Below are 12,608 nucleotides of genomic sequence, written 5' to 3'. Positions count from 1 at the left end.
CTTTGGGTTTCTCTGCTTCTGCCTCTCATGGCTCTGTCCACCCTTCTGGTTGTATAATTTTCCGGCCTTCTTTGTCTCTTGTTAATTCCTGGTGTGATAATTTGGGTCGCTACTTACAGTGTGAGTTCTCCCTCTGTGATAAGATTTTTCGTGTTGTATGTGTCTATGCCCCGAATCGTAACCTTGCGCGTGACCAGTTCTTTGACAATCTTCATTCCTTGATAGACCCCTCCACTCCTACGATACTTTCTGGGGATTTTAACACGGTTTTTAACCGCTCACTGGACAGGTTTGGGTCAGATCCCTCTGACTCTTCTCGTGAAAGCTCTACGTGCCTCCAACATCTCTTTGATGAATGCTGCGCTGTTGACATCTGGCGATACCTTAACCCCTCCTCTTTGTGTTTTACTTGATCGAGGTGGGATGGCTCTTGTGCCTCACGCATAGACTTGTTTGGTGTGCCATATGTCTGGGTGTCTTCTGTCACTTCTTGCTCCATCACTCCTTGCCCTTTTTCTGACCATTGTGGCGTTTCCCTCTCAGTCTCCATACCCGATGCAACACCCCATGGTCCAGGCTTTTGGAAACTCAACACCTCTGTTCTCGATGACCCCGAGTATTTCCAACTTGTTAACGACGCGTGGCAGTGTTGGCATTCGTATATCCCCCTTTTCCCCAGTCTGGCTAAATGGTGGCATGCTGGTAAAAAGTTGGTCAAAGGACTCACCATTCGATTCTGCTGTCGTAAATCCAAGAACACCTCCTTGAACAGAGATGTTCTCGTCCGGCTCATTGATCACCTGAAAATTAAGGTCGATAAAGGTCAAACCTCTTGTGTTGGCCCATACCACTCTGCCCTTGCCAGCCTGGCATCTCTGGATCTGCTTGCTGCCAAAGGGGCTCAAGTCCGTTCAGGTGCTCAATGGATTGAGGCGGGAGAGACCTCTTCCGCCTATTTTTTCAGGCTCGAGAAGAAACAAGCGGCAAATAGGTGGATCGCGGCACTGAGAGATATTGATAGCAACATAGTGTCTTCCTCCCAGGCCCTCCGTCAAACCCTTTCTTCCTTCTACTCCGCTCCATACGCTGACCAAGCTACCCAGTCTGACCTACTCCGTAAGACTTCCTCGAAGCTCTCTGACAGCCAATCTGCCTCCTGTGAGGGCTCTCTCTCTATTGAGGAAGCCCATTCTGCACTCTGTGGGATGGCCCGGCGCAAGTCACCGGGTCTCGATGGCTTGCCAATGGAATTTTACCTGAAGTTCTGGAACCTCCTTGGCTCAGACCTGGTGGCTGTCCTTAATTCCTGTTTCTCCTCTTGTCAGTTATCACTTTCTCAGCGCAGTGGGGTTCTCTCGCTGTCTTATAAGAAAGGAGACTGCCTAGACCCTCGGAATTGGAGGCCTATAAGCCTTCTCAATGTTGACTACAAAATAGCCTCTCGTGCTATTGCCGGACGGTTATTGAAGGTTATCCACATAGTTGTCGATAAGGACCAGACCTGCGGGGTCCCTGGCCGGTTTATTGGCGAAAACGTCGCCCTCCTTCGCGACGTTGTCGATTACGCCACCGAAACTGGCGTGCCAATTGCGATTCTCTCTTTGGATCAAGAGAAAGCATTTGATAGAGTGGACTGGCTCTTCATGCAGTCTACCCTGGCCACCATGGGATTCGGTCCCTCTTTCAGAGCCTGGGTTAATCATTTCTACGATCACGTCTGTAGTTCCGTCAATCTTAATGGCAATCTCTCCGAGTCCTTTTATCTTTCCCGGGGTGTTCGTCAGGGGTGTCCCCCGTCTCCCCTTCTTTATGTGCTTATCTCTGAGGTTTTTGCTGTATCCATCCGAAGTAACCCCCGTATCTCCGGCATCTCCCTCCCGGGTGTGGGATCTATATCACCCATCTCCCAGTATGCTGACGATACCTCACTCATCCTTTCCTCGGATGACGCCATCAAGGCTGCTTTCGAGTCTTTTGCACTTTTTGAGAAAGCTTCGGGTTCCAAACTCAACCTTACTAAATCTAAAGGCTTGTGGCTTGGTCGCTGGAGTGGACGTCCTCACCCCCCTGTAAATCTGCACTGGAACTCATCCAAATTAAAGATCCTGGGTGTCTTTATCGGCGTAGGGGACTTAGAGTCTGACAACTGGCGACCCAGGATTGATGCAGTCCATCGCGTCCTCAAGTCCTGGCGGAGCCGCTCTTTGTCTTTTCAGGGTAAGGCTCTTATTATCAATGCCTTAGCTCTTTTCCGGATCTGGTATGTGGCCTCGCTTATCCCCATGCCGGCCTGGGCTCTTAAGGAGCTCTACCTATTGGTTTTTACATTCTTCTGGTCTGGCAAACGGGAGTTAGTATCTCGTGTCACCGTCTCCCAGCCTAGCCTATTTTGTGGTTTTTCTTACTGGTGTCAGTCCCGTTTCAATGCCTCCCCGCTGGATGTCTTTTCCCGTCCCTATTCATATTCAACCAGAGTCTTGCAGCATTTCTACAAGGACCTGCTCCTTGCCTGGCGTGCCCTTGATGGATCGTTTTCAGTTTCTCGGCACTCTCTGATTTATGGTGCGTCGTCCCCCCACGTCTGTACCCCTGTATCTCACATGTGTACCCGTGCCTGCTACCTCCATCTGTTATCTGAAAACCAAACCCCCCCTCACTGTGTGGAGAAATTTGCCCCTGCTTATGGTGTGCTCGACTGGCCTGCTACCTGGCGTTCTCTCTCTTTTTTCCCCTTGGATCGTCAGGTCATCGATGTAAATGGGAAGATCGCTCATGGTGTCCTCTATACTGCCCAACGTTTCTCTTCCTTCGGAATGTCAGTCCCCCTCCCCTGTTTTTGTGGGTCTCTGGTAGATTCCCTCGGACATTTGTTTTTCTTTTACCCTCTCGCCCAAAGTGCTATCTCTTGGTTGCAGTCTCTGTTGTTTTCCTTCTCGACTATGTGTCCTGTCATTCTTTGTCGTCATGTCCTCTTTGGTTTTAACTCTGATCAGCTCCGTGTTGTACCTTGAGTGTTTGTATACATATTAAATGTCCTTAAGTTTCAAATCTAGCATTCCAGGAATGATTTTAGATTCCGCAACATCTTACCTGGTGCTGTAGAGGTCATCACTAAGGCTCGAGCCCGCTTAAGTCTGAACCTTCCGCTTTTCTTTAAACGTTTTCGCTCTCCACGTTGCCTACGTCTTTTTCATAGACAACGGGGTGCACGTGGTGTTGTTGCCATTGTTACTGCAGGCGTTCTGTCCATTAAGATCTAATTTCTCCATCTTCCCTTGGCTGTTGTTTTTGGTTTTTTCTGTGCCTCCCCTTGGCTGGCTAGGGGCTATTATTAGTGTTTTGTTTTTTTTCGGGCCACCCCTTGGCTGGCTAGGGGCTATTATTAGTGTTTTACTATTTAAGTGTGAGTTCCTTTTTTGAGTGGGTGTGCTAACTTTAAGTGAGGTGGGGTTCGACTCCCCAGCGAAGTTGGCGACTGGTGTCCCTCGTTTGTTGCGCTCCCAACCCTAAGGCCTTGCACTCTAGCCATGGGTTGGATTAGGGATTAGGCGCGTTGGTCGGCAGACATTGCACCGCCCTCACAGGAGCCTGGCCGTCCACTTCAAACATAAAAAAACTTATCTGATGCGGGAGGTACTGTGATCAAGGAGGCAGTCCTCTCAAGGCGAGGCCCTTTCATTGCACTTGGACTGGGTTGACCCTTGCGATTACCCCAAATGTGGGTAACTCGAGCATATAATTTCTGGTAGTAAGGACCTGCATTCGCGCTCGTCCCCGAAAAGCTGATGTAAAATATCTTGCCCTTAACTCCTGACTGACTAATCAATTGATCTTGATTGTGGAGTTCACCGTTAAAGAGGGTGAACTGGAATGAAGAAAGAAAAGAGCAGCAAGGGAAAAAAAACCAAAAAGCCATGGAAAGAGAGACAGACAGAGAGAACTGGCCTGCGTGTTGGCAGAGAGATTTGGAGAAGTACAAGTCATTGTAAATGAAGGTGAGTTTTTGTGAGGATGTGATTAGAGCTGTTCTAGATAGATCTGTATGCTTTCTGCATTATTTTGTTCGTTTGTTTGTGAAAGAAAAGGAGAGGAAACCAAGCCGAGACTGACTGACTAACTACCCGACGGATGGACCAAGCAAAGAATGATCGATACATGGGCAAGAAAAGCTTTTGTTTTAGAAACGTGAGTACGTTGTGAACCCTACCTGTAGCAGGCAAGATTTTGTTATCATGTATTTCTTATTGCGAGCGAGCGAGCGAGAGGGAACGTTCATTCCAGAGAGCGAGCAAACAAACAGGCAGGCGAGTAAGTAAAAATGTTGAACCTTTTCCCGCTTCGCTTGAGTCAGTTTCAATGCATCCGCCTCCATTAATCATGGGAATGTTTTGACATGTCCTGAGGCCTTTAAAGTGCTGTAAAATTGTGCATGTTTTCCTATTCGTGATTCCTCAGAGCGTGCGAATGATTTGATGTCATGTACAAATGTGGAGAGATCTCGAGCGCGCGCTCTCGCTCCTTTGTTTGCTCGCTCTCTTGCATTCGGAAATGATTTTCGCCTCTAGCTCGGAAAGTTGTGGCAAAATTTCTCTCCTCCCTGTTATGTTAGTTTTTCTTTTACTCCTCACTCGTCTACGAGATGCCGTGAGTATCGGAAGCGGTTTACCCGGATAAAACGTTGAGACAGTAACCAGACGAAAAAATGAAGCCTACAACAAGGGGTATTCCCAGGCGGTCACCCATCCAAGTACTAACCCCACCCGACAGGGCTTAGCTACGGTGATCGGACGAGAACCGGTGCTTTCCCTGTGGTATGGTCGTAGACAAGGGAAAACAGCTGAAATTTAGCTAGATATCGGTTATGTTTCATCTGTACTACCCCTAATTTCGTTACTCTAACCCTAACCCTAAATTAAGTAGCCTAGCGGAAAACACGTTATACCTAGACCCTAACCCAAACGTCATCTCCTAGAGCCCGTGCACACTTGGTGCAATATATCTCGCTGGGGGTGGGGTGGGGGGTATAGAGTTATATCAAGTTTGGTAAATATTCTAAAGAACACCATCTTATTAGTTAGGTGTATGTGGCTGGCGTTTTAAAGTTACAATCAGATTACCAACCGATGAGCCACTGGGTCTGTTTTTGGGACTCGCAAGGGCTTCTGGGGGCTACCTACTATCCACCATATACTGTGGGAAGGATCCCTCTACCACCCCCTTCATTGAGGGTATTGGTGGGTATCGCTTCTCGGCCTTTAGGCTAGATCATCAGAGGGTTGATGAAAAGCCTTTTCTTCTATTTTTTCAATACGTTGTTGAATATGGATTCACAGGAAAGTGTTCAACTTAGTCAGTTTACTACTGATGGTTGTGCGCAGGCTGCGCAAGGGAGTTCACAGGCGATGGAAAACAAGGATTCTCCTGAGAGTTTGCAAAGGGATTCCCTCCCCAAGCTCGAAATTCCAGACGCTCTTAAACACCTCCAGAACAAAGGGATGAAGTTTGTTGGCGTGCCCTTTCTAAGTGCCCCAAGCCAAACCAAAGTGGTAAAAAATCGATCTATTTATTTTAACGTCGACACCCTGGTTACTTCCCAAATGATCCTGGAAGCGTTCGACGCCTCAGATATCAATATCGACACCATCACAAGTATTCAGAGGCGGGCGTCAAACAAGTCATGAGTTGTAACCTTTATCAACCATGCAGCCAAGGAAACTGCTTTGGAAACGCCACATAGAGAGCTTTGTGGCCTAAAAGTTTTCCTTGGCGATTGTGAAAATAAGTTAGTGCTGGTTAAGATCCATGAAGCGGCAGCCGAAATGCCGGACACGGCTCTAATCGGCCGTCTCAGCCATTATGGCCGTGTCCTGAGCTTTCGACATGATAGATTGCTCAGCACATGGCGTTCGAACAGCCAGGATGACTCTTCACAGTGCCATTCCATCAAGGGTAAATATAGCGGGAGAGATCATCAAAATTTGGTATCCGGGTCAACCGAAAACATGCCGCAACTGTGGTGCTGATGACTACATGGCGAAAGACTGCTTGTCAATTCGGTGTTTCAATTGCAAGCTTTCTGGCAATCATTCCCGGGATTGCACCGAACCGGAAAAGTGCTCTGTCTGCATGGCTGCAGACCACCATATTTCTGCCCACACCCAGACTAACCCTCAAATTACTGGTATCCATCTCCCGGGCATAGGGTCCATCTCACCAATTTCTCAATATGCGGATGATACTTGCTCATCCTGTCGTCCGATGATGCTATCAAAGCCGTCTTCGAGTCCTTTGGGCTTTTTGAAAAGGTTTCCGGCTCGAAGCTTTATCTCTCTAAATCTACAGGGTTCTGGTTGGGTCGTTGAAGTGGTCGTTCTGACCCTCCGGTGGCCCTTGACTGGAATTCATCCAAGCTCAAAATCCTTGGTGTCTTTATTGGCTCTGGCGACCTAAGTCTGACAATTAGCACCCCACAATTGATGCTGTCAACAGTGTCCTCCAATCCTGGCGATCCTTGTCCGTGTCCTTCCGTGGCAAGCCCCTGGTCATTAATACCCTAGCTCTGTCTTGTATATGGTATGTGGCCTCTCTTATCCCAATGCCAGCCTGGGCCGTCAGAGAACTTTCTTTACTAGCCTTCTCTTTCTTCTGGTCTGGTAAAGGTGAATTAGTCTAACGTGTTACTGTCTCCAAGTCGATCCCATTCGGTGGTTTCGATCTGATTGATGTCAAGCTTAAAGTTTTTGCCCTTCTGTGCCAATGGGTCAGAACGCTCACTTCCTCCCCATCCAGCTGGTCATCTCTCCTGGTGTATTGGTTTCAGCGTCATTTCAATGCCTCCCCCATCTCAAGTTTTCTCCTGCCCCTACTCTTTTCCACCTAGTGCCTTACCATCGTTCTATAAGAATCTGCTCCTCGCCTGGCGCACCCCCCATAGTTCCCACTGTGTGTCCCGTGTCTCTCTAGTCTATGGAGCATCATCCCCCCACGTCTGCACCCCAGTACTGGATATGTGTACCAAAGCCTCTTACCTATTTCTTCTATCTGAGCACCATAGCCCCCCCCACTGCATTGAAAAGTTTGCCCCCATTTATGGTCCCCTTGACTAGCCGGCCACATGGCGTTCTTTCTTTTTTTTCCCTCTGGACTGCCAACTCAGACATCAGCTGGAAAATTGCCCATGGTGTTCTTTACACCATGCAATGCCTGTCCTCCTTTCGTATGCCAGTCACGCTCTCTAGTTTGTTGTGCTACTCTCCAGTCCCTTGAACACCTGTTTTTCTTCTGTCCTCTAGCTCAGAGTGCTCTCTCAGGGCTGCAGTCCTTAATGTTTTCTTTCTCGCAAACATGTCCCGTCATTCTTCCCCGTCACGTCCTTTTTGGTTTCAACTCAGACGAACTGCGCGTCGTTCCTTCCAGCCTTATCTATCCCCTCAATGTCCTCAAGTACTTTATATGGCATTCCATGAATGACTCCCGTTTCCACAATATCACACCTGGCGCCATTCAAGTCATCTACAAGGAAAAGGAACGTGTCCGTTTCAACCTTCTGCTCCTGTTCAAACGGTTTCATTAGGCGCATTGCCTGCGCCTCTTTCATCGTCAGTGGCGTGCTCGTGGTATGATCGCTTCCGTAGTCTATGGTCACCTGAAATTAGCATCTAGTGTGTCTCCATTCCTAGTCTTTTTGCTCGAGTGTGTGTATCTCTGGCCCTAATCTAGGAATCTATGTGAGTTTCCATTCTGTACCCCTTGTGCTGGGTCTCCTTAATTGGTGTACTGCACAAAGTCTCCTCCATAGTCCTAATTTGGACATTGTTTTTTGGTTCCCGTAATATTTTGTTTCCCTTTTGTACCCCTTGTGCTGGGTCTCTTTTATTGGTGTACTGCACAAGCTTTTCTGCATGGTCCCAATCTGGATATTCTCTTTTCTGTTTCCGAAATGTGTCCTCCCTGTTAGTCCTGTGTATTACGAAAGAGTGTGTTTAATTTTTGCGTGTGTTAATTTTTTATGAGGTGGGGTTCGATTCCCCAGCAAAGTTCGTGACTGGTGACAATCAGTTTTTGGTAGCTCTGACCCTAAGGCCTTGCACTCCAGCCACGGGTTAGAGTAGAAGTCGGGAGGCATTGCACCACCTTCACAGGAGCCTGGCCGACCGCCTTAAACATAAAAAAACTTACCTGATGGGGAAGGTACTCTGATTAAGAAGGCACTCCTCTCAAGGCAAGGCCATTTCATTGCTCTTGGACTGGGTAGACACTTCCGATTACCCCAAATGTGGGTAGCTTGAGCCTATAATTTCTGATACTGGGGACCTGCGTTCATGCTCATCCCCGAAAAGCTGTTGTAAAATATCTTGCCCTCAACCCTTGACTGACTAATCAATTGATCTTAATTTTGCAGTTGACCGTTAAGAGGGTGAACTGAAAGGAATAGAGAACAACAGCAGCAAGGGCAAGAACAAAGAAAAACAAAAACCCATCGAATACCGCAAGGGAGGAAGACAGAGAGACAGACAGAAGTGGCCTGCGTGTTGGCCGAGTTTTAGGAGGGATAGAAATGATTGAAAATGAAGGGCAGACAGCTGGCCGGAAGGTGACTTTTTGTAAGGATGAGAGTAGAGCTGTTAGTTCTAGATCTGTCTACTTTCTCAATTATTTTGTTCGTTTGTTTGCGAAAGAAAAGGACAGGAAACCAAGCCGAGGACTGACTGAGTAACTAACTAACCGACGGATGGAGCAAACAAAGAGCGATCCATTGATACATGGGCAAGAAAGCATTTCTTTCAGAAACATGAGTACATTGTGAACCCTACCTGTACCAGCTGAGATTTTGTTGTCATGTTTTTCTTATTACAAGAGAGCGAGCGAGAGGAGGGAACGTTTGCTCGAGGGACCAAACAAACAGGCAGGCAGGCAAGTAAAAATGTCCAACTTTTTCCCGCTTCGGTTCATTTCAGTCAGTTTGAATCTATCCGCCTCTATTAATCATGGGAATGTTTCAACATGTCTTCTCGCCTTCAAACTGCTCTAAAAGGCTGTTTCTTTTCCTATTCGTGATTCTTCAGACTGTGCAAATGATTTGATGTCAAGTACAAAAGTGGAATTTGTCACAACAATGTGTTGAGATCTCGAGCGCACGCCCTCGCTCTTTTGTTAGCTCTCTTGCATTCAGAAATGATTTTGGCCACAAGCTCGGCAATTTCTGGTAAAATTATTGCTCTCCTCCCGGTTGTCTTGGTTTCTCTTTTACTCCTCACTCATCTGCGGTCCGCCGTGAGAAATGATGTCATATCAGAAGTCGTTTACCTGGATAAAACGTTGAGAGAGTAACCAGACGAAAAACTGAAGCCTACAACACGGGTTCACCCATCCAAGTATTAACCTCGCAGTCACCCATCCAAGTACTAATCCCGCCCAACAGGGTTTAACTTTGGTGATCAGAGGAGAACCTGTCCTCTCCCTGTGGTATAGTCGTAGACAAGAGAAAACAGCTTAAATTTGGCTGGTTATTGGTTAGGTTTGATCTCTACTACCCCTAATTTCGTTACTCTAACCCTAACTCCAACACCATTACCCTAACCCCAAAATCGTTACCTTAACCCTAAATTTGGTAGCCTAGCCCAAAACACGTTACCTGGACCCTAACCTAAACGTCATCACCTAGACCCCGCGCACACCTTGAGAAGCAGCCATTTGAGGCAATATATCCCGTGGGGGTGGGGGGCAGTGGGTATAGAGATATATCAAGTTTAGTAAATATCCTAAAAGAACACCATCTTCTTATTTGGGTGTATGTGGCTGGGGTCTTAAAGTTACAATCAGAAGATTACCAACCGATCAGCCACTGGGTCCATTTTTAGGACACGCAAGGGCTTCTAGGGGCTACCTCCTACTATCCACCTTATACTGTGGGAAGGATCCCTCTACCACCCCCTTCATTTAGGGTTTTGGTAGGTATCACCTCTCTACCTTTTGGCTAGATAGTCAGAGGCTTTGACTATCAATATACGACTATTTTGTTTACAGGTTTGATCTTTTTTATTATAGTAATGGCATCAGAAACCCAAGAAAGTGAGATGAACACCACTGACTTGTTTACAAGCGCAAGCGCAGGAGCTGAATCACTGCCTGAGCTGAGTGAAAGCACGCTCTTGTGGGCGGAAATGACACAAATAGAAAACCCTGAGGTCCTCAAGGCCCTTAAGAATTCTGGCACTACGTTCATGGGAGTGCATTTTTACAAGTTCCCAATCAGTCCAAGGTTACAAAGGACAGATCAATTTATTTCACGATCGACGCCATAGTTACCTCTCAGGCAATATTGGAAGGCTTCGATGCCGCTGGCATCGATATCGACCTCCCACGCAGCCAAGGAAGAAGCTCTGAAAGTGCCACACGTTGAGGTCTCTGGCCTCACAATCTTTCTCGGAGTTTGTGAGAACAGGCTTGTTGTAGTAAAAATATACAAAGCACCCTGCGAGCTGCCCGACACAGCGGTGATCGGCCATTTCACCAACTACGGCCAGGTCATGAGCTTCCGCAGAGACAAGATCACAGGTCACATTGAAAGCAGGGTCCAAAGTGCAAAGATGATTCTTGAGTGCCCGATACCATCGTTTGCTAGCGTGGCAGGGGAGCCAATTCGCGTGTGCTATCCCAACCAGCCTAAAACCTGTCGCAACTGTAGTTCTGAGGATCATGTGGCGAAGGAGTGCTCATCTGTTTGCTGTTTCAATTGCGACACCCCTGGCCACCATTCGCGCAAATGCCCTGAATCGCCTAAATAAACCATCTGCCTTAGTGAAAATCATTCCCTCCTTGGCTGTCCTTTCGTGCTTCTTAGCATGAACGTGGACAGCCAACCTAATGCACCCAAAACACAAGAACAAAAGGAACGCGAGAAGGAAGAATGCACAAATCGCTTGAAAGCGAGGAACAAGCACCAGCAGAAACAACAAGAAAAACAAGAACAGCAACAGCAACAACAGCAACAGGAAAAACAGCCACAGCAACAACAACAGCAACAGCTTGTTTTGGAGCATGCGTGGGCCCAAGCAGGGCGGTTGTGTGTTTTGAGCGGAGTGCCTTCACCCTTCCTCTTTCCATGCGAGGAAATGGACAACACCAAGCAATCAAGAGCTGAATGCTGCCAAGGCAGAAAAACAAGAGGCGCTCGTGGTTCCGTTGAAGAGACCTCAGCCGCGAAGAGATACAACATGGCGGACGGCGAGGCCGATGCGAGAAAAGAAGAGAGCGAAGAACAAGAAGAACCAAGCCTACATGAGATTAAATCAATGCTGGTCGACGTACAGAGTACAGTGTCGTCAATTGCACTTGAGAACAAACAATTAAAAAAAGGACTAAATAATTTGGATATATCAACCAAGTTGAAATGGTAAATTAGCCACTGTAGTTATTACAAAAGCTGATGTTTCGAGCATTAACCCTTCGTCAGAGCAAATAGAGGAATTGTGGGTTGTGTGTGCTTTTAAAGGCAGAAAATGGAGCTACGTTATTGGTGGGAGCATGGCAATGAGAAAACCATGATAAAAATTAGTGGAATGAAAAGCGTTCGTTGATCTCCGTGGGATTTAGACTGCCGGTTTGAAAGATGAGCTTTTGTTCAAGATTTTTTACGGCTTTCCGTGCCACCTAAGTGCAAGGAAAGACCGCAGATTGCCGTATGTTGCTTAGAATGATTAGGTAAATTAAAATGTCTAGAACAGTATATACGCAAAAATACTCTTAAATTACACGGAACTCCCAAAAACTCCTACCAATCAACCAAAGAAACCGTTCTAGAGATAGCAGGTGCACTCAAAGTTCAAGTGGCTGCAAGCGACATCGAAATCTCACATAAACTGAAACAAAAAAATGGTGATAATGCTATAATTGTAAAATTTTGCAGTCATAAAATTAAAACCAAGCTGTATAAACAACGCACAAGGCTGAAAAACATAAAGGCCTCGGACTTGTTTCCTGGATATGTGGCCGCAGCTGCAGGATTCAACAACCTCACATTGGACAGAAGAGGGCTGGTGAAATCAGCCAACACAAAACGAAGAGATGGTTGCATTCATAGTATTTGGACAATAGATGGTTGCATTCATAGTATTTGGACAATAGACGGTAGAGTATTTGTTAAAACTTCACCTGATGGAAATCCAGTCAGGATTTTCTCAGATGATGACTTTGAATACCTTTAAACACGCAATGGTTTGTACTGATTGTAGGAAGGGTACACTATCTGCCAACAAGGTTTGAAAGGTGATGTCTCATTTACAAAACCATTTTAAATTTTTTGTCCATGTTTTTTCGAATTACTTATGTATAATTTCTTTAACTTTTTTATTATATTTGGCAATATACAAATTCTCCAATCTACTACAATTACAAACCACTGAAATCACTGCATCCTTTTCTCTTACAACAACCAACGATTTTTCTTCTCACTTATCAAGTCAAAAAGATTCTCTGCTACTCTCGTAGTCTCTTATCCTCCAAAATAATTTTGCCATGTTTTCCTTCTGCTTGACTTGCATGGACAAAACTTTACTTAATTACCTCATGTCACGTAAGTTAAAACTGCTTTTTTTGAACGTAAGGTT

At 46.4% G+C, this 12,608-nt stretch overlaps 1 protein-coding gene and 3 non-coding genes across 4 annotated transcripts; 3 read left to right on the top strand and 1 right to left on the bottom strand.

Annotated features, from left to right (window-relative positions):
• The first annotated feature begins 3,613 nt into the window (after positions 1-3,613).
• Positions 3,614-3,777, top strand: LOC148738417 (U1 spliceosomal RNA). Its single transcript, XR_015997951.1, has one exon. It is a non-coding gene; the product is annotated as a U1 spliceosomal RNA (small nuclear RNA).
• Positions 3,778-4,706: 929 nt separating this feature from the next.
• On the bottom strand, positions 4,707-4,825 carry LOC148738416 (5S ribosomal RNA). The gene has a single exon (XR_015997461.1). It is a non-coding gene; the product is annotated as a 5S ribosomal RNA (ribosomal RNA).
• A 3,345-nt stretch (positions 4,826-8,170) lies between these two features.
• Positions 8,171-8,334, top strand: LOC148738415 (U1 spliceosomal RNA). The gene has a single exon (XR_015997953.1). It is a non-coding gene; the product is annotated as a U1 spliceosomal RNA (small nuclear RNA).
• Positions 8,335-11,114: 2,780 nt separating this feature from the next.
• LOC148738414 (uncharacterized) lies at positions 11,115-12,206 on the top strand. The gene is made up of 2 exons (XM_088747870.1): positions 11,115-11,313; positions 11,722-12,206. Exons 1-2 carry the CDS (start codon positions 11,115-11,117, stop codon positions 12,204-12,206), a joined length of 684 nt encoding a protein of 227 aa, XP_088603996.1.
• Positions 12,207-12,608: the final 402 nt, after the last annotated feature.

Source organism: Stylophora pistillata, chromosome 2 (assembly GCF_964205215.1).
Source record: "Stylophora pistillata chromosome 2, jaStyPist1.2, whole genome shotgun sequence".
NCBI classification, from domain to species: Eukaryota; Metazoa; Cnidaria; class Anthozoa; order Scleractinia; family Pocilloporidae; genus Stylophora; species Stylophora pistillata.
The sequence above is the reverse complement of the archived record's forward strand: the minus strand, read 5'-3'. Positions and strand labels throughout refer to the sequence as shown.